This window comes from Cygnus olor, chromosome 7 (assembly GCF_009769625.2).
Source record: "Cygnus olor isolate bCygOlo1 chromosome 7, bCygOlo1.pri.v2, whole genome shotgun sequence".
Taxonomy (NCBI): domain Eukaryota; kingdom Metazoa; phylum Chordata; class Aves; order Anseriformes; family Anatidae; genus Cygnus; species Cygnus olor.
The window spans coordinates 20,520,745-20,541,993 of record NC_049175.1 but is presented as its reverse complement, the minus strand read 5'-3'; the positions used below and the strand labels follow the sequence as shown (position 1 = coordinate 20,541,993).

The 21,249-nt window shown below is 43.1% G+C and overlaps 1 protein-coding gene across 1 annotated transcript; it reads right to left on the bottom strand.

The window, feature by feature from the left end:
* Positions 1 to 888: 888 nt before the first annotated feature.
* RPP30 (ribonuclease P/MRP subunit p30) lies at positions 889 to 20,326 on the bottom strand. Its single transcript, XM_040563945.1, has 11 exons — positions 20,171 to 20,326; positions 18,361 to 18,416; positions 17,997 to 18,053; positions 17,225 to 17,299; positions 16,613 to 16,684; positions 10,970 to 11,059; positions 8,775 to 8,891; positions 5,241 to 5,270; positions 4,808 to 4,845; positions 3,584 to 3,663; positions 889 to 1,424 (listed from the first exon to the last, which is right to left on the bottom strand). Exons 1-11 carry the CDS (start codon positions 20,250 to 20,252, stop codon positions 1,318 to 1,320), a joined length of 804 nt encoding a protein of 267 aa, XP_040419879.1. The 5' UTR covers positions 20,253 to 20,326; the 3' UTR covers positions 889 to 1,317.
* Positions 20,327 to 21,249: the final 923 nt, after the last annotated feature.

Below are 21,249 nucleotides of genomic sequence, written 5' to 3'. Positions count from 1 at the left end.
GCAAGTGCATAAATGACAAACCAGCGTATATATTACATCTCAATACCAGTAATAAAACACATCACAAAGTCAACGAGCAAAATAAAGGAAAAAATATTTCATTATTTGTTCAATGAAGCAAAAGCTGTTGTGACTCCCGTCAGCATTTGATGGAACTGTTAGCCTACTGAGAACTTCATTCTCCTTCTGCTTAGTCCGGTTACTGAGAGCTCAGAGATAATCCACTGCAAGATTTCTGCAGTATTTTACATGCTACAGCTTGCACTTCTCAGCTAGTTGTCAGATACAAATAGAGAATTGGAATATTCAGAGTAAAGCTGGCTCAAGTGTATCTTAAGTACAGTATCTTACATATTTTTTTAAATTGATTTAATCAAAAGAAAAACCTTGGAAGAGATCTGAAAAGGCTCCATGGATTACAAATCTGTTATGACTGCTTTTTTGGCAGCCAGATTAGGTTTACTCAAGCAGTAACAGGAAGGAAAACAGAAAGGCAGGAGGCAACAAAATGAACACACTCAGAGGCAACACCGCCAGACCAGGACATGAAAAAAGGGACATGATGCAGTAACAGTTGCGTGATGTGGAGACTGCTCAGCTGTTACACTGCAACTGCAGCCTACCACGCTGAGCACACATTAGACGTAACCTTGTGCTCTTCCTTCCATCTGCAGCAACTGTCTCATGTTACTGTTCAGTTTCATGTGCTTTGGGACAGGGATGGCCTGTAGGAGGTGTATCCGACAGGTCAAGTCACGCAGTGCTATTGTTAAGACAAATTTAAAGTACCTCCTACCAAGTGAGCGATGTTGGCATCTTCTTTATAGTCGTTGGTCACAAAACAGAGAAGGAAAGCAGATCATTTTTTACTGCACAATTATTCTCTCAGGCCACTGAAGTTAAACTTTACTGACTTAGTACAGAGACATGTTTCAAAACCTGAAAAACTGTAGGAGCTAGACTTTAAAGGCATGCATTCTTGAAAACATTTTTTATTAAAAAAAGAGTACACTTGTACAATAGAAAGTTTATGCTAGAAACGTTCTGTCAAGTTTGCACTGATTCCAGAAGACCTAGAACAGGGTGGAGAGATGCCCTCCTGACCTTCGCCAGAAGCCCAGCAAGAGGATGACCTTCCAGGTGTGTTGAACTACTCATGGCAATCCCATTCCCACAGCCTTCCTCACTTTACACCAGAAGAATAGCTCTCTGGGTTAAAAACTACCAAGTGAGGAACTGAGCTGGCTGGAGGGTGAGGGAAGATTTAGCGCTGGGTAAAGATGGGATGGAGGTTCCTGTTGACAAGTGGCTCAGTCCTCAAGCTTGAGTCTTAGCCTTTTTGCAGGCTGGCAGGGTTTCCTCCTCCTCAACCTTGCGAAGCTTCTTCACCGTGTACACCACCCCACAGGCACTCTTCCGAGTTTCTGGAATATACAAGCAGAAGCTGTAGCACCTCATGTAAAAATCACTCTACTGCATTTAACACATACTCACTTCAGGTGTCTGTGCCCAAAAGCGCAATTCAACGTGTCTAACAGCCAGCCAGTCGGCACACACAGCAGGGAAGCAACCTGCATGGGCAGGACCTGGGGATACGCTGGGAAATCTGAGGGTGGGTGCAGAATTACAGCAAGCCTAAGGGAAAACTGAGGTCTGCAGGAGCTGAGGGGGTACACGTGCAAAACCACAGCAAGCCAGGCTTCATCAGTTCCACAGCCAGAGAAGAATGCATTCCTGAATGCAAGTCAAGAAGTATTTCTGAGCAAAACATACCGTTCTTAAAAATAGAATAAACAAACATATTCACATACCCCAGGATTCTTAAACAGACTATGCTGGCACAGCTACGTGGGCAGAGGCTTCTGTGTACACACCAATAAGTGGCTTCATGGTATTCAGTAATATTTTATTTACAGAACCCTCAGCATTACCATAAAATGCTACTATGTGATATTATCAAACTCCTCATATATTTGCTAAACAACCTAGCGAGCCCAATCCAATTTCAAAACTTCTAGTGGGAGGCTTCCCTGCAAAAATTGAAGATTTGAAGCAGACAAAACTAATTGCAGATACTCTGCTAACAAGCAGAGAGGCTCTGCAAGAACTTTGCCAAAAATATGCTGAATTATTCTGGTCTAGTATTCTTTAGGGGACAGCAAAGTGACTTTTTTTAAAAAAAACTTCAAAGAAAGATGAAGGTTTTGAGAAATTCCACATACACTTGACAAAAATTCTTCTAACACACTGTCACTAACTATGTAGACGAGTAGCAGGCTGGACAATCCTGTTCATAGAAACACACTCTTGAGGGGATCAAAGCTATCTGCTGGGAATTAGAGCACATTCAAGCTCTACTTCTACTGAAGCAAGATGCAAGCCAAATTCTACTGTATGCTTCCAATTTAGAGCAACTCACGTTACTGAGATGACTGAACCTACCTATCCAACAAATCCTGGCAGAGGCAGATATTAATAGCTACACGGTCACAAAGTTAAATTGCTATCAGAATAAACAACAGGCATAGGAATGGGTTGCCCAGGGAGGTGGTAGAGTCACTGTCCCTGGGGGTGTTCAAGGAAAGGTTGGACCTGGTACTTAGGGACACGGTTTAGTGGGTGATAATCGGTGGTAGGAGAAAGGTTGGACCAAATGATATGAAGGTCTTTTCCAACCTTAATGATTCTATTAAAAAAAAAAAAATCAAGAAACACTAAGAACCGATGAATAACTACATGAAAGGGAAGGTAGAGAAGGAGGAATGAGGGTCACATTGCAAAGCAAGGGACTAAATTGATTGGAACACAAACTGAGACATTGCTTTGCTGCACTGACACTGAGACACATAATATAACTGGAAACCTTTTGATTCCTTCAGGGAGGGCAAAAGTCAAATTTCTACTTTCTTAGTATTAAAATGATCAAATATAAAAGAAGAAAGCTACTATGAACTTCTTCTGGTGAGAGCATATGGACGTTTTCTTTCATCAAAACACTTCAAGCCATGGTATACTATATGAAACATTTCCTTCTAAGCAGCAAACACTCAGGACTTTAGATTTGGCCTCAGGTTTGAAGTGGTCCACAACGAAAAGTGAGTCAGAAACAGACCACATAATTAAACATCAGAAAGGAACACCGCACAGAGATTGCTTCTGTAGTCATGCTGCAAGAAGGTAAATGCAAGAAAATTGGGATGCATATGTTTCGAAGCAGTGACATAGCTTCTGCTGCTATCATGGAGATCAGCATTCAACCCCTTCTGAAAGAAGTGACATTTTCACAACGCAGCACAACAGGCAGATCTGTGTTTTGGCTAAATGGGTTATGAGTCTTAATGCGGTTAAGAGAGCACTCCAGTACAGACAGCACTACCATTTTAGCCACTGATTTGCTAGCGTGGCAACAAGGATAAGACAAAACACCCTTGCTGCACACGTTCCTTTTAATGCATTGAACAAGGGAAGTAAAACCCCAAGCTGACTTGCTCTGTAAGGTCTCAGACTCTGGAAAACACGCACTGACACGAACTTAGCTTAACAAATCCAGTATTAAACAAGCTTGCACGTGCTTTTCGCTTACCTCCATGAAGTATGGTGGCTCTGCAGTTGGTAGACACAGCTGCCTTGGCTTCACTTTCTGACAGGCCAAACAGCAAACCTCTGCCACCTTTGTTCAGGATCAAAATGCACAGAAAGGAACAAAAAGAACATGGAAGCCTGGCTGTATGACAGATTTGCTTACTCTACAAATAACTGGGAATTAGCAACGCTGCAACTCAACGTGACATCTTGCAGACGGTTACCCAGAGGCAGAGACCTGACGCACCCAATTCTCTTGCCTGCAGTTCCCCAGGAGCCCTCCTGGAAGGCTCCTGTCAACATCGCTTTTTCCCGGACAAGCAGCTGTCATTTTGGAATGAAAAGTCTGTCAACATAGGAACATTTTTATATGTTTAAACAAGTAAAAAGCAACCGCCTTGAAAAAAAATCAGCTTTGTGGAAAGGGGATTGTCTGATTCAAAAGCATTATGTTGAAAATTTCCCAGCCACCTTGAACAGGGATGGCATCAAATTAGTTATGTTAATTTGGGTTGAGCCACGCTGCTCTTTATAAGGGGGAAGGAAACGTTACGCGTAAAATCCTTCCAGCCCGCACACCCTCCTACACGGTTCTCACGATTCAGAGCGCACGCCTCCCCTTTGAGGGACAGTCCAGATACACGCCTGGGGGCAGGGAGGAATAAGAATGCATCCAAATTCCTAAAAGGAAGGGAATAAAGATACTCTCCATTAAGAACACAATCCCTTATTTAAGGGTACGTATGAAACTAAGGGCCGAAATATTCAGAACAGAAGTAATCAGTACTCAGATTGGAACTTTTGCTTTCTCAACATAAACATGATTTTATAGCTTCTTCTGTCAAAGATTTGGCACCTTAGAGATCCTAAATAGTAATCTCTGGTTTGGTCTATGATGTCCATTGATTTTCATTCCCAAAACTATGATTATGTTTTTTATTCATTTCTCCAATTACACCCAACACAAATATCAATGCATAACACCACACAAAACGTATCTATAGCTGTACTCAGACATTACTATTTACAGTGACTATTCACGCCACTCCGTGACCAAGATCTGTTGCTCCTTCCACACCCACTCAGAGCCCTGATTCATTGAATTAGTCACCAACAAGCATCACTGTGTAAAGTTCAAGGAGTGTAAAGGATGGAAAATTTCAAAACCAATTTGAACTTTCACATGTTAATATTAATGGCTGTCTTTGACTTGGAAAAAGGATACAGATTCGCCACGTCGTAAGGACCTCGTAGTTCCAGAGGCTAGAACAAAACAAAGAAGGTTGGATATGTGCATGCTCTCTCAAACAGGCTGAGAGAGTGTGAGTATGTAGGACAGGGCTATCTGGGGAAGCAGTCAAGTCAGGAAGGTGAAATTAAATGCTACGTAACAGCAAGCTGCTGAAGATGCACTACAAAAATCAAGAAAAGACTTATTTTGGAAAACAGAGCTCCTATCTGGGAAAAAAACATAGCAAAACCAAGGCAAAAACAAACAAACGTGATTTGTTAGTAAAACATATTGATTGAAAACATACAAGATGGCAATCATATTTAAAATTACATTTTCTTCTGTGTTTAATATATATAATTATTATATTTTCAGATGCAGGTAAATCATCAAATTGTTTCGACTTCAGCAAGAAGCCAGGACTTACCCTTTCAGCTGCACTAGATATAACGATGTTCTGAAAAAAAAAAAAAAAGAGAAACGCTCATCTGTCAGACAGTATCAAGAAATGGAAAATCTGCAAGCAGCAAAGACTTCAGGAGCATTAGCTAAGTTTAGGCTGACAGCCCAATTAATTGCCAAAGTGTCTGATGCCCCCAGATGAAGTGAACTCTAGGCAGGTATGGATATTATTTTGCAGAAATGAATAAACCCTAGCAATCTCCCCAGGCACTACTGGGCCACAGGGAGAAGCTCTCCCTTGTAGTTATAAACCTCCCACGCAGAGATCTGAGCTGAATAAGCACTGCACCTTTTAGAGGGATAGGCTAAGCAGTATAAAACTTAGTGATGGTATTGAGCAAGCACACGTGAACCTGTACCTCTTGTAGAGGACTGTAAGGGTAAAGAAGAAATGGACAGTTGAACACACCGTGTTATGAAGTGCCCCCTTTATGTATAGTATCTGAAAGAGACAGGGAGCCACGTGTCTTTACTGCCCCTTGAGAGCAGTTGGGCACAGGACACCTGATGAGCATTACGTTGAGGAAGACATGCACGGCCACAAAAATGACACAACTCACACTGAGATATAACACAAATGGACTTAGAAGAGAAGCCCAGGATACCCCAGAAGCAACTTACAGATTGTGGCTTTAGCCAGTCTGATGCTCCCACACTTCCAGCCTACTCTCCGTGTTACAGTACAACCTAACCCATTCACGTTGGCCTTAATCAAATTCACACGGGCGGAGGAAGCCAGACTGCAGCCAGGCAATGGCAGCCAGTTCATACCATACGCTGACTTTCCTCAACACTTGCACCCCCATGAAAATCACCAGGCAAAAAGATGCCCTCCTCCCTTCTCTCCCTTCTACAGAACAGGTATGTGATGCTCAGGGGCTGGCAGATACACAGCTCAGCTGCCAGCGCTCTTCTAATGCTAAACCTCCACGGATGCTCACCCTGGGGAAGACTGTTTTGCGCAGGTGGAAACTCTGCAGCAGCAAAAAAATTCCTTGCACCTTTTCTTATATCAAATAAAAAGCTTTGGGAATTCCTGCTTGAGTGGGTGGGAATGAGAATTGGTACTGAGGCAGCAAAAGATTTCCCTCTCTGACGTCAGTACCACCAACACATCACACCACCTTCGGTTACAAGGTGGGGCTTTTGCTCCCTTCCCCGCACCGCTCTGCTTGTCCTGCTGCCTCCCCAGCAAAAAGAGCAGGGCAGACACTGGAAGGAAACGCTCTGTGCACAGCTGGAACTCAAACCGTAGAAGAGCTGTTTGCATGGAAATGGTTGCACTGCTCACACTGTGCCCAAGGTTTCCTCGTGTGCCAAGGAGCAAAGGATGGGACAGACAACTCTGCCTGAGCATACGGAACGCCAGAAGCAGGAGTAATACATACATCAAAGCGACTTAACAGCGCTCAGCCTAGGACATTTCTTTCTGCATAGTTCACTTTTAAAATGACTGTACTACAGATCCCAAGGGTGCTTTTGAGCTTCAGTGGTGCTGACTGCAAGAGTTCACTGAGGAAATTTAAGTCTGCTGCTCTGAGCTGTAACAACCAATTCCCATCTTCCAGACTCGGAAGAGCTCCCAGAGCAGCTGTGCCATCCTGAACCCAACCCCGCAGGACTGCGGCTCACTGCTGCGTATTGGAGACATGCTCTGGCCGATTCAAAGGCAGCTGGCTTCCAGTTAGGGGATGGGTAAGAAGGGAGAAGGAGACAAGAGTAGACAAGAAAAGTACTGGTAGTGAACGAAAGAGCAGCAGGCAAAGGCAAATCCACGGGAAGAGCTACAGGGAAGAGCTCCGAAGTGAAACATTACCTCCTCGCGTAAAGGAGACAGCAGCTATTCTGCACACTGCTCTGGGTGCAGCAACCACACTCAGTTACCAAAACATGGGAGGCGAAGGAGCGCTGTGAGTCCCTCCCTCGTTCCCTGCACATTTTAACGTGTTTTAGGTATTCTGCTCAAGGCCACCTTCCTGACCGGTAAGTTTCTGGAAATTTCTCTGCCCTAATGCAACAGAGGAGAAATAAAAGGTTCCAAAAGCTGCTACAAGCTCAGCAACTGTAGGTTACAGCCTGTGACAATGACATGCCAGACGTCAATGCAAGCAGCCTATGGAGCAGCCTCCCCACATCTCGGTAGAAAAGGGCCTTTACATCACTGACAAACCGCCAGCAAGGGCTAATAACCACCTCTGCTGGCCCGCAATGTACTGAGCCCAGAGGCAAAAAATGAAGACAAACTAGCAGTCCGTTCCTAGCTCTTCCAGAGGCTAACAACAAATTGTTGTGTCCAGCTCCAGCCAATTTACCTTCCAGGCACAAATGATGTACGAGATTGACAGCTGTGGAAAGAAAGGGCACAGGTACATGGTCCGAACGCCTCACTCGCTCCATCTGTGATGCTAACTCAACCGGTGCTATACAAATCAACAGCCACATGAGAAACATCTTCAGCCACACAGAGGAAAGAGGAGCACTGGCAAAAAGGAATCCTACAGGAAAGGTTTTTTGTGTGTGTATGAACCTTATATCCAAATGAGTATTCTGCGTGGCTAACTCCCAGAGTTTGGCTTCTGAGGAAAGGCCACGTGAGTACTCGTTATGTTTTGTAGTGTGTTTTCAGGTGTTTGACCCACCCCACTGTCCTACAAAATAGGCCACCAAGGGGAACCACAGTAATTATGAACCCGCTGTTAATTGGCCTTCCAAGCTCTACATCCCCTTTCAGACTAGATCTGCAGGGCTTCTCTGAACTAGCTAAGAGCAGCAAGGGCCTTTTCCGGTAACGGTGGTGGGTGCTACAATCTCTTTTGACTTGTATATGTATCATGATATGCTTCTCTGTTAAAAGCATATAGCCTGAGAGGTCCCACACAGCAGGCAGCTTAGTCTGGTGGCCTGGGAGAAGGTGAGGTATGAAAGCAATGGAGTGCAGGCATCTCAGCTGCAAGGATTACTTCTTCCCTTGGTTTCAGTAGCAGGGAAGAATGCAGTTGATCTGACTGCAGCAAAGCCCTGGCTTACAGCCAGCAAGCTGTTGGTTCTGTTTCGTACACTGGAGGTTTCCTAACAGTTTAACAAAACAAGATTTCAACCTTCTTATTTTTTTCCCCGTATTCGACTTACACTCTCCAAAAGAGCTTTTGGTCAGTCAGAAATTTGAATTGGCAATTTTAAAAAGATGCATGGATTTCAGCTCTAGTGCAAACCTTAGATCTACTTCTTCCCTTTTGTTCTGCATATTGCATACCATACTAACAGATAGGTTGTTCTGAAAAAAGAACACAGCAGTTTGACAAGTTAAGAACAAAGTGTGCAGTGGTGCATGGCTGGAAGTATCTGGAGCCAGAATAGCTGTGTCCTTGTATTAGCAGGCAAAGATTCAGTTAGAGCTTCAAAAACCCCAGCATCGAACTAATTTAAAATGGCTCGGTCTGTACAACTCCAGAAGAATTTGAACCGAATTAATTAGCTTCCTTTCACTTTGAGAGCTTACCTTTCCTTTGCAGATCTGCATCAGGCTGATCGCATTTGAAATTGTGTATCTTCTCATTGTGGAGTCTTTGATGGCAGGCGTGTAAAGAAGTTCAAAGTAAATGCCTCGATCTATTGCCTTCACATGAAAGAAAGTGATCAAAAATCAAAAGGAGAGAAGCAAAACAATCTAACAACCGCTGTCTATTATTGATGCAGCTTATTCTCAGTTTTAACTGTGTTATGAAAAAATGAAGGAGGAATTGTTCCAGCAGGAACACAGCATTGCATGAAATGTGGAGGGGGGGACGAGGTGGGGAAGTACACCAGGTACGTGTACTTGAATCTTGGGAAGACAGAAAAATGAGGTTTAACAAACAAATACCATTTATTTATTAGTTGTAGTTGGCTTTCCACTGTCACAGAGAGGAGGAGGCAGGTAACCCCTGCTGATTAGAAATGAGTCTGGAAACTTTCAGGACCATCCTGCTCCAGCCTCACTGCCTGCAATAAGGAAGAACGCCGCTTCCCAGAGTAACCACGTCTTGCAAATGAGGAATTTGTCCTTGCATAAAAGCAGCAATGAGGTTCCGTCTCTCCCATCTCACAGGATACTGCAGTATTTGTGACAATTTTAAAAAACAATGGCTCACAGGAGTTTCCAAACAGTGATATTTAGTGCATTTTCAGTTGCTTTAAAATCCTTTGCTGTCTGTCAAAGTAAAGCACCAAAACCCTTGTATTGCTGTTTTCGCAAGCACTGAGAAAGGTTAAGCAACTTCTTGGAGGATACACAGTGAGTTAGTGATAAAGACACCATTCAAAGCTAGTTCATTGGCCTATAATACCTTCACCTGAAACGTTGCTCTGTGCTTTATACTCAATATTATTAGAAAATGCTGCAATGCTAATACTGTAATAGAGTCCAGCAATTGAAAACAGATGGAATTAATCCAGGCATAACCTCTGCATGCAAGCAGAGAAGAAGCTATGTACACAAATATTTTACTGGCCCAACATCTGCAGACAAGAACAAAAGCCTGAATTTATCAAAATCAAAACAGGTGATGGCAATTCACCAATTTCAAGGTAAACAGACTTTTAACCTCATCCCCACCACTCCAGCTGCCTGACAGTCTGGCATCACAATAACCAAAGCTGACTGCCCCAGGATTCACAAAACTAGTCTGACAGACAGACTGCCTTCAAGTCAGGAGTGTGGATGCTGAGAATTAGCTTGTAAGGAAAATATCGGCATATATTGGGCTTCAAGAGCCTCCCAGCTCCACATCTGGGTCAGTTGCTAGAATTTGAGGTGGTATTTTTAAACAGCATTTCACATAACATTTTTTTGTTCCAAGTGGAATATTGGAATTCCCAGCCTGTGGTGAATTCCAGACTGCTACTTTTGTTCTGTTTCAGACAGTTTCAACTAGTTTATTGTTTATTTTTATTCTAGGTCAAAACTTCTCTAGAAGACAGAAGTAGGATTTCTGGCCAGTTCCAGCTTTAAATTTTAAACCACGAAGGACTACATCAGCCAAGAACACCCATGTGGAACAAACCTCAACTCAGAGGGAAAAAACTAATTCACCTAACTGCACGTTCAGATTAAGTTTTCTGGCAAGCCACTTACAGTAGGCAAAATTGCATTAACAAAGTATTTGATACATGCTGACAGTTAACTTGTGTCCCACAGCAGGTATTTAGCAATCCCACATTTGGTTTATTTGCCAAGACATTCCTCTAAATATGGATTCAACAGAGTCATCCTCCAAATAACTAAGGCAATATCCTTCTCCCAAATTAACACTGCCATTCACATTCTCCTGTCATTTAAATCACAGGCTATTTATCTATTCTGATGCAGCTGTATCACTTCTGGTTTGGGAGGTAGGTTTGTCAGCAACACCACCACAACTCACTTGTTAGCATAGCAGTAGCCTTAAGGTTCTGTTTCCACTCCTTGGAAACACCATTTCTGCCTCCATAAGTGGAGGACAAAAAGGAGGAAGTGAAAAAACACATTCTTGTGTATTAAATGCTGCAGTGGAGGCCTTGAAGTGAAGGACATCTAAAACAATACTAAAGATTATGCGAGAAAATAAACAGAACCACTTGGATGGGAATGGCGGGAGGGAAACTGCAGAAGCTCAACTCAGGCTGACATTAAATACAGAACTTAGTAACAAGAAAACAATTTAGATGTAAATTTACCATATTCACAGGGGGCCTTCGGAAGTAGAACGGCAGCTTTTCTGTTACATTTATGCATACTAGATCCACATCTAGAGTTGTGCAAGCAATCTATAGCAAAGAAATAGGAACAGATTATTAGATATGCCAAAAAACAAGTAATCAACATTAGGTGCACTGATACTCTCCTTAATTTCTTAATGCGACAAATGTCTCTCCATAGGCAGCTTAGTTTTAAAATGAAGAAGTGCTATGCCTTGTAGATTCGACAATAAACCAGCAGGGCTACTGGTGCAAAGCTTGAGCATTTCAGGCCCAAAACCCAAGCCTTCTCTCACTTACAGAGCTGCTTTTCTAATAAAATAATGACCACCCAAAGGCAAGACTTCCTGCTTTGTTCTTATCTGACTCAGGACATGCAAAAGCAATGCTGGCTTTTGGCAAAAGAACTCGTAGCTAATGAAGGACAATCCCTGCTTACAAAGGGATCAGCCCAGGAACAGCCCCTTGCCCTTCATTCTCTAACTGTAGTGTAGCAGCTAATATATTTTTACCATTTGTTATTACCAGCTATTTATTATTGCTGGCTGAATATGAGCCAGCAGTGTGCTCACATGGCCAAGAAGACCAACAGCATCCTGGCTTGTATCAGAAATATTATGGACAGCAGGACTGAGGAAGTGATTGTCCCCCTGTACATGGTTCTCGTGAGGCCATACCTAGAGTACTGTGTTCAGCTTTGGGCCCCTCACTACAAGAAGGAGATCAAGGTGCTAGAGCGTGTCCAGAGAAGGGCAACGAAGCCGGTGGAAGAGCTAGAGAACAACGAGGAGCAGCTGAGGGAACTGGGGTTACTTAGCCTAGAGAAAAGGAGGCACAGGGGATGTTGTAGCAAGGTGGGGATCGGTCTCTTCTCCCAAGCAGGAAGTGACAGGACAAGAAGAAATACCCTCAGGTTGCGTCAAGGGAGGTTTAGGTTGGATATTAGGAAAAATTTCTTCACTGAAAGGGTTGTGAAGTACTGGAACAGGCTGCCCAGGGGAGTAGTTGAGTCCCCACCCCCGGACGTATTCAGAAGACCCGTAGATGTGGTGCTTTGAGGCATGGTTTAGTTGTAGACTTAGCAGTGCTAGGTTAATGGTTGGACTTGATCTTAGAGGTCTTTTCCAATGTAAATGATTCTATGATGGTACCAGCAACAACCAAGAAAAGACTGAAAGAGAAGCACAATTTTAGATAGTGATGGATGCTGCCACATGCCCAGTACTGGGCCCAATCCACGGTGCCTCACCTCCCAGGCTGGGCAGGAAAGATACAACCCTTTCTGAAAACCCAGTCTCTGGAGAAGGCTCAGGATGGCACCTGAGGTCGTGGTTTAAAAGCTTAGCTTTGAAACTGCACCACAATTTATACTCTGTATTAATAGTGGGAAGGAACGAACAAAGCGTGGAGAAAGTCCACACTGACACACAGAGAAAATTAAGTGGACATAAAAGGGAGCCCTTCATTTACATATAATCTCATGCACACAAGACTTGTAGGAATTATAATGCCTACCCTGTAAAGGTTATTACACAGAACCAGATTAATGTCTGTAAGTGGCATTGTAACAAAGAAGATAAAGTGTGCTGAAGATGTTCAGAAGGAATTTTCTGCGCGTAGGGGAACACTTTGCATTCAGAAACCTGCCAGCAACTGCTCCAAACACACCTGGGCCAGGTGCCAGCCATTCATCCCTCTTTGTGGCAGCATGAAAGCAGTGGGGCTGCAGGGTGGCTGCACTCTGCTCTAACGCAGGGCTGGCTGCAGCTCTGCAACCGCGCCTTTTACCAGTTTGTTCACATGAAATTTGGACAGAGATGAGAGCAGAGGCCCAGCTTTAGGAATGCTTCTTAGCTGTTGATAGCACTCCCTTCCAGAGAAGAGACCTGCACCACACATCCAGACAATTCAAGGATCCTGCCAACCACATGGTTTTTGATGTTAAACTGTCTCTACTAGGCCATTCAAGCTAACCTTTATCCACGTGCCCTGCCTTTTCCAACTCTGTTAAGCATGACACGGGTTGAATCTCCTACAAATGCAAGTCTAAAATGCAAGTTTAGCCCTTCTGTAGCCAGATTTAATCCTTTTCCTATGTGGGGTACAAACTACCATCTAGACAGAGGTGATTTACAGGAACTCATGTCCTAGAGAAGATGTCAGTGAGGCCACAGGAAATTCAGGAAAGAGAGAAAGCCAAAAAACAAAGGAAAGCAAGAATACACACCAGAAGCAGGCAAGTCGCCCCGTGCAATGAGAAAACAAGCCTTCCTAATCAGCTCCAGAAACACTGGAAAACTCTTTTCCATTTTGCAAATTAAGCACAGTGGGAAAGGGAGTGACCCAAATGCCAGGATAACTACAGGATTCCAGTGACAAGAACACATCAGAAAACACCACCGAGGAAAAACAAAATTAAGAGTCATACTTCCCCATGAAGAGGAATACCCGAATGCACGGAAAGTTGGCAAGAAGATTTCCCCAAACACTCCAATGTTCAGCCCAGCTTTGGCTCCTGGACAAGTCACACACAGAGGCAGGTTAAGGTTAGCCAGTCCGCTAAAAGGATCTGAAGTGCACAAACCTCATGCAGAAAACACCATGGAGCAACTGCACAGCACAGTGCCTCCCTGGCCGCACTGCGGGCAAGAGCCCCATCTGCTGGGAAACTGCAGACAGCCAAAAATAAATTTGTCAGTGCTCAGATAGCCTGAAGACAGCCAGGTTTGCTTTGGCAAACATTTTACAAATAAACTTTGAAACCTGGTTTTGCAGTACACCCTCAGACTTATATGAGCACGATTTTGTAGATACTGGCTATTTTCTAGTTACCTGCAAACAGCAGGCAGAACTAACATGAATAAAACAGAAATATTAGAACAAAACATTTTTGAAAAGCAACAGGCCAGACCTTAACACTGGCACAGAGTGGGCATTCCAGTTGCAGCCCAAAACAATCCTCTTCGAGAGCCTTAAAGAAGCACTTTCTACAATTATCTTGGCAAACAGAGCTTCCTCACACCCTTGAGGATACAAATTACTCGTAGAATTTGAGCACATCTTTCAGTACACATCACTGCCCCTCTCAGTCACTGGAAAGCTTCCTTTGCTTGTGACAAGAAGGCACAGACTATTTTTAGGCCATGCTAAAACGAAAGCACATCTCCAATGGTCACGTATGTCTTACAAACACATGAACAATCCTGCTCTGTGGAGAAGAAACTAAGTGCCAAATTGTTGGTGAGAAAGATGATGCTCTTGAGGTAATGCAAAGTTATCAACAGCCAATTAAAAAATATAATTTATGGAGCAAGACCCACCCTATAAGGCTTTATCCTTAACAGTGAAAGATCCGAGCCATAAGAGCCAGAGGTATATATCGAGACTCCATGTGCCAGACGCTCCCTGTTGATACCTCTACAAAATTGACAGAGCTCTCCACTCAACGCTTAGAAACCTCGAAGCTTTAAACAAAAGACAAACATACAAACCTGTTCTGAATTTGAACATGTAAGGATGAAGGTCTTTACCTTATGCAGTCTGAAAGAAACATGCTTGGGTTTCTTCCCCAGCTCAAGAGCACTACAATCATGATAGAAATTAAGATGGGCTCATGGACAATCCAGCAATCCTGCTGTCACTGTTACAATTAATGTTTGAATTCTTCTGCTGAAAGATTCTTTAAAGTCCACCTTCTTATATAGCCTCTTGCTTCATACTTTACATTAACAAGTTTTCAAAAAAGGAAATAATTTAGAAAAACCAAACAGAAGAATATCATATTAATGTGATAAAATACGTTAAAGCTACATCCTAGTCCTGATGAGTACCTATCTGAAAAAACAGACCAAGCTTCGTACTGACAATCTCTCTTTGGAAGTAAAATCTGCATTCTTCCAAAGAGATGCACATTTGCTTTTGGTGTTCCAGCACACATCTTCAAACTGCACGTCTGCTTGCTACCTGCCAATGATAACAGAGATAGGTTGCTTCTACCTACTCATCCATTTCAGCATTAATGATACAACATAGGAGCTTGCAATGGGTCAGATGTGTTACAATTTCATTTTTCTGTAATAAAAACGTTTTGACAAAAAGCTGACCTGTTTTCAGATGCTCAATCAAAACACTCACACCTGCTGTTCCCACGTATTTTTAGATTTTTTTAATTAAAGATATGAGAAAGACTGAGATAACTAACACCTATCACCCCACAAGTTGAGCCAATATCATTCTGCTTTGGACAGTGCTTTAAAACTAGTAATTGTTCTGACGGGGAGAGTCTATTCAGGATGGGTAAAATAGAACGATACGATGTTTGGTGCCATTAGTAACAGCTGAAGAATTACTGCACCTAATGGTATTTAGGTATCAGCTTGCAACGCTGAGTATCTCCTGCAGTAGTACACCAGAACTGGACCAAAACAATTCATAGTCAAACACACTTGCAACACCTTGCTTTTTTAAGATCACAGAAGTGATAGAGTGATGGGTTTTTTGTGCAAAATATTTGCATTTCTAGTAATTTAAACCACTGTGAAAAAATAGCAGTCTTGGGCTAAGGTTACAAACAAGTCCTAACAAAGGTTTTGAAAATGACTCACATGAACTATTTTCTCTCACTAGCACACTCTGAGCACTTCCACAACCACAAACCCCAGAATCTGTTTAGTAACACTGATACAGCAACACCTTTAAAAACTCCCAAATGTTGTGGAGGCTGTTTTCAGTATAAAGTTCTCTCTGAACTGCCAGGAGAAAATCTGGGTGAGAAAGTGACAGTCTGCCCTTTGTGTATTTCCCCAAGGCTGTTCTACTTCTGTACAGCTTCAGTGCTCTTTTTGGCAGGCAAAGTAACAAACATATCATGAAGTCAAAGAAGTGAAGCTTCTCTCACTCAACTTGAACATTCAAAACAAAATCAAAAATCCCAGTCTGGCAACGAAGCAAGGGTTGGTGTGCTTAATCAGCCATACTTACTTCGGGAAATTTTATTTTATCTGTTCTTGAGATGCTATGACAACCAGAACTAGCTGCGTTTTAAAGCAAAAGAAGAGCAAGAGATATTGAGACAAAGTAATAAAAAGAGAAGTTAAAGAAAAAAAAATAAACTACTTGTTTGGAAAAACCTCCAAGAGAAGACGAAAGACTAAAAGAAAGAAGGTAACTCTCAGAATACCACTTGAGTTCTCCTTCCAAATTCTCCCACATTTCCTGGCATTTCAGAGACCAGAAACAATTAGTGCTAACAGAAGACAGCAAATGCTTTGGGGGGAATCTGTCAAGAGTCTGGGAAGTTAAACAGTTCAAGAAATAATTTTACTACATGCTGACAATATTCAAATATATAAATAAATGATGTTTTCTCTCCTCACTCTCAGTATAAGACAGATAAAGGAAACCACGGGGCAAGGGCATTGAAGTCCACTGACCAGGCAGATGTTTCAGACTCCAACAAGTCATGCCAAGGCCCTTTACCCTCCTGCAACTTCTCCCAACCTTTCAGTCTGTCCACGGATCTGGGAGCCGACATTGTTTAATTAGCCCCATGCATGCATTCAAACTAGTCCAAGACACCGTAAATTGTTGTAGGACTGGCATTAACAATCAGATCGTACTTACGTGGAACAGTTTCTCAGTCTTTGGAAATACTGCTATGATGTCATATAACCTTATATTTGAGGACGTTGATCTCTGCAAAAGGAGGAAACAATTACTGCTTTGACTTCTGGCAGATGACAAAGCACAGTGACTATGACCAAAGTAATAATAAGAAAAACCCCTTCCCGTTTTCAAGTACTAAAACAAAGCCAATAGTCATCAAACCGTATAGTTAAGTCTCTACTGCAAGCAATTCTCTGAAGTCATTTTGGGGTTTGTCCCATACACCTAGATAGGCACTTACAGCTTTTCCCTCAATAACATAGTGCTACAAACAGGCACAGGGCTTGCTCACGGTATTCTAGCGTACACACAGAAATCCAGATACCAAAGAAAAGGACCAATAACAGAACTGCTATCCCATACTGACAAACGATCAACAGAATCATATCCAGCTTTCTAAGTCAGCATCCCTTCACAATTGCTTTAGCATCTAAAGATGTAACCTGAGAAATCAGTACTGAGTACCCTGTGAAATCCATGAAGCTTTCCCCTACACAACTTCCAAAGCTTCATTCATTCACTGAGAGAAGATAATAAAAATTGGCAAATTGATATACGGAATATACTTACCAAGAGATTACAGTGGGAAGGATCAGAAACAACAAGTGTCAGACGGGTTAAAACTTTAAGTTGTTTAGATGTCCCCTATGAAGGAAAAATAATTCAAGACTTAAAAAGCTCCAAAGCAAAAATTTGTGGTGATTTTCACCCTGTCCACTATAAAAGAAAATGGTGCCTTGCTCAATTTTTTTGCCTACACTAAAATTTCTAGAAGTGTGTAGTTAAAATTCCCTAATTTTGTTGTTTTATATTGACATGCTGGATATTATATCTGGCCTTCTGAAAAAATGACTTAGTGTGTTTCTCTGAGGAAGGGATCAACAGAAAAAATGAGTATCATGCAGAAAACTGAGCATGTTTTATTACCACTGCTATGGTTCCCCAAGCAAGCCGCAACTGTGAGCAAAAGCATTTCCTGAATTAATGTACATCAGTGATTCAAAATACAGACTTGGTTCGTTTTATCCAAATCTTGTTGCATCAAAACCAGAAAGAAATTTCCAAAACTCAGGCCTAAATTTCAAGAGTATTCACTGTGAATATTCAACTAGAAGATGATTCAAAATTCACACACATTTTTTTAAAATAATTTCTAAAATAAAGAATAGACCCTCCTCTAATGTGAGCGTATCATTCTTCCAATGTCGGGAGTTTTAAGAATCAAGCAACGGACAAATTTCACATTTTTAGTTAACATGTAATGCACAGAATCTCACAGATAAACACAAGAAAAAGATTATAACTCAATAATAATTCATAGATGGAATGTAACTAAACATACTTGTACGATAGGTAAAGATGGAAACAACTCTGACGGAGATACTGGCTTGGCAATTTCCTTAAGAGAGAATAAAATAAAGTTATTCACAATATAATAGGTTGTTTAGAACGTAAACAAAAGTTGTGTTTCAATTCTAAAAATAAGTTTACCATCCTAACAAAACTATTTCATATAGGGATAGTTCATGGATCATATTAAAAGTTAACTCCAGGGCAATAACACTGAATTATAAAATGGAAGTTCTGTTACAAATGAAAACGTGTATTTACATCTAAATGAGTATTTTAAAGACAAAGGTATCTAGGGGCACGTAGATTTAACAATAGAAAACACTCTAAGAACAAATAAACCCAACAGAAATTACCTGTTTCTTTTCTTTAAAATCGATGACATGATTAAGAGCAACTGCAGAATATCCCACTAAAAAAAAAAAAAAAAACCACACACATCATAAGACTGTTTTGTCCGGTGAACTAATGGAAACAAAGCCAAACAAAAACCTGGCAAAAACTCATTACTTATATATCTCAAAATTAATAATTATGTACATATATACCTTTCACGTTGATTTTTTTTTCTCTGAAGATTAACTCACCAAAGAAGCATCTTAAAGTACAAAAATTTATTTTAATACACCCCAGTCGTGACTACACTCACTTGATGGCAGAGCTTTATGAACACAAATGATTGCTTGAGCACAGTTGGTTGGCATGGCCAGCACCGGAGCACATACAGGAGATGAACAGTTAAGTGTTACGCTGGGCTTGCAAGTGAATTGGACAGGCTAAGAGTCATTAGGAAAATACATTCTAGATGAAGCTACTGTAAGGTCAGGAAGAAACTGGTTGAAAATTAACAGCAGATATCAGTGACTCCTTGTCAAGCTGGGGGTCCAAACATTTTGCCCTAGCTTGGTCCTATTAATGACTTTCTTTAGGAAAAATGGTTAACGACATTCAGGATACTTGTTAAAACTGCAGACAACACAAAGGTATGAAAGGTAGAGTTATATTAGAAGGCAAAGTTAGAAATCAAAACAATGTTGACAAACTGACAAAAACTTCTCATTCAACAGGGATTAGAGAAAGATTGTACATTTGACAAAGACAAATCACCCACAAACACTCTACAGGAAGCAACCGGTTGTAAAACAATTCTGCAGGAAAAAAAAAAAAAAAAGACCTAGGGTCTTAAGAAATTACAAGTGGAAAATGAGTCCCCAAGTTGGGGAAAAAAATATATATACAATGGGATAAACAGGCAGAGATACAGACTGCAAGACACAGCACCATTTTTCCACGGTGCTCAGCACTGAGAAGACCTCAGTCTCGGCCACTTCACTTGCAGAAAACTGCAGGTCAAGCAGAGTAGGGGGAGGAGCAATGAGAATGAATGGAATATGAAAATGCAGACCTGTGAGGAAACTCTGAATGGAGGTTTAGGCCAAAAGAAGGGAAAACTAAGGACAGAGATTCCTGCTGCACTTACACAAACCTTGTTGCAGCTTATATTCTGCTGCTCTCCTGGCCAGGACCAGCCCCCCCTTAGGGCAGACCCACAGGCTGTGCACCAGGAACCCAAGCCATGCTGGGGCACGGATGCCTCAGGCAGCTTTTCTCCTGCTCCATCACAGGGCTGACCTAGGAACTGCCAGGTGTGAGGCATGGGAAGCACGGCTGGGGACACAGGCTGGCGGAAGGAGGAAGACTGCACTTTTCAACAGCAGCAGACTGGAAGATACATTGTGCGCAGAAACATACTCACGTTTGAACAAATACAAGGATGACATAAAGGGAAAGGCTGCCTTTAAGGGGCCAAGACACGAAGAAACTATAAAAACCACGCTGAGCAAGACCAGTAACTCTGGAACAAGCTGCCTACAAGGCTGTGGAGCAACTGGGGGCCCTAAAATCCTTGCAGGACAGTGATGCATCAGGCACAGCAGACGCTGCCCGGCCTCCCAAGCGCAGGGAAAGCCCTGTGCACGGTGCCTTCAGCTCCCCTCCAGCCCAGCTCTGCCAGGATTCACACTTCTGCTGCTAACACCAACCCAGCACAGCAGGGAGAGGCCGGCATCCTCCACCCCCGGCCGGCCCGAACCGCCGCCTGCCCCGACCCCTCCAGCCCGGCTCGGCCCGGCGCAGGGCCGGCCGCTGCCCCGCTCCCGGACTCACGGCGAGCCGCAGCCTCCAGCAGGCTCTGCAGCCCCTTCTTGTCCGGGCCCTGCGGCACGTTCAGGTCGGCGAACCCGGCCATGCTGCGCGCAGCACCGCCCCGCCCGGCCCGGGGCACCCTGGGGCTTGTAGTCCCGCCCTGGTGGCCGGGCGGGGAGGTGTGGTGGAGGCCCCATGGCGGGCGGGGCAGGCCCCAGCCCCACAGACAGGGCTGAGGAGGGGAGGAGACATGGCCCCGTGGCCCCTCTGCAACGTGCCGGGGGCTGGGAGCAGGAGCGGCCGAGGTCGCTCGGGCCCAGCGCCCTCGGGCTGGTGTCGTGCCCACCAGGTGGAGCCGCGGTCCTGCTCGACTGAAGCATCACCGGCCCAAATTCATGGGGCCTCAGCCGAGCACTGCTTATTTGTATAAGGAAAAGAGTCCTTACTAGTTATTTAAAGGCCTTCTTTTTCCCATGTTAAAAAATGGTGAAATAAAGACCCAGGCTGCCATGCAAGAGATATTCCCCAAAATGCCAAAGCACTCAGGAATTACAATAGACCACAGAACATGCACATATCGACTATGTAGCGCTGTTGCAAAACCCACAAATCTCATTTTGCTGCTGATAATCAACACAGCGTATGTGAAATATGGGTGGTAACTACCACTTTTTTGGTTTGTTTGTGTGGGGGACTTACAGCAGCTGCTGAAGACAGCAAGTCTGCAATTTGTTCCCACTTTTGAGGTAGTATTGCAGGCCCTTGCAAATCCTTTGCTTCCTCTTTCTTCAGACTGGGCTAATCCATGAAGAAAAGTCTGTGGGGTATCTGGAACTCTGAACACTTAGCCAGGCAAATCTGCTCCTCACCGGGGCCAAGGTGGCAGTGCTGACTGCTCCTGGGTATGTTGCCGTGCCTTGGTAGAGCTTGGACCCATCATGCCTTGAGATTTGTGACTCGTTTGTGCCAAAGAGATCATCATAGAATCATTAAGGTTGGAAAAGATCTCCAAGATCATCTGGTCCAACGATCACCCTACCACCAATGTCACACACTAAACCATGTCCCTAAGCACCACGTCCAACCTTTCCTTGAACATC

What these genes read in the sequence shown, in the direction of transcription:
- RPP30 (XM_040563945.1), bottom strand. Translation starts at nt 20,252, where the DNA reads ATGGCCGGGTTCGCCGACCTGAACGTGCCGCAGGGCCCGGACAAGAAG. An exon ending in GCTGGAGGCTGCGGCTCGCC is followed by an intron (nt 18,417 to 20,170) that starts GTGAGTCCGGGA and finishes TTTTTTTTTTAG; the next exon opens with TGGGATATTCTGCAGTTGCT. An exon ending in AGACTGAGAAACTGTTCCAC is followed by an intron (nt 11,060 to 16,612) that starts GTAAGTACGATC and finishes TCTTTGCTATAG; the next exon opens with ATTGCTTGCACAACTCTAGA.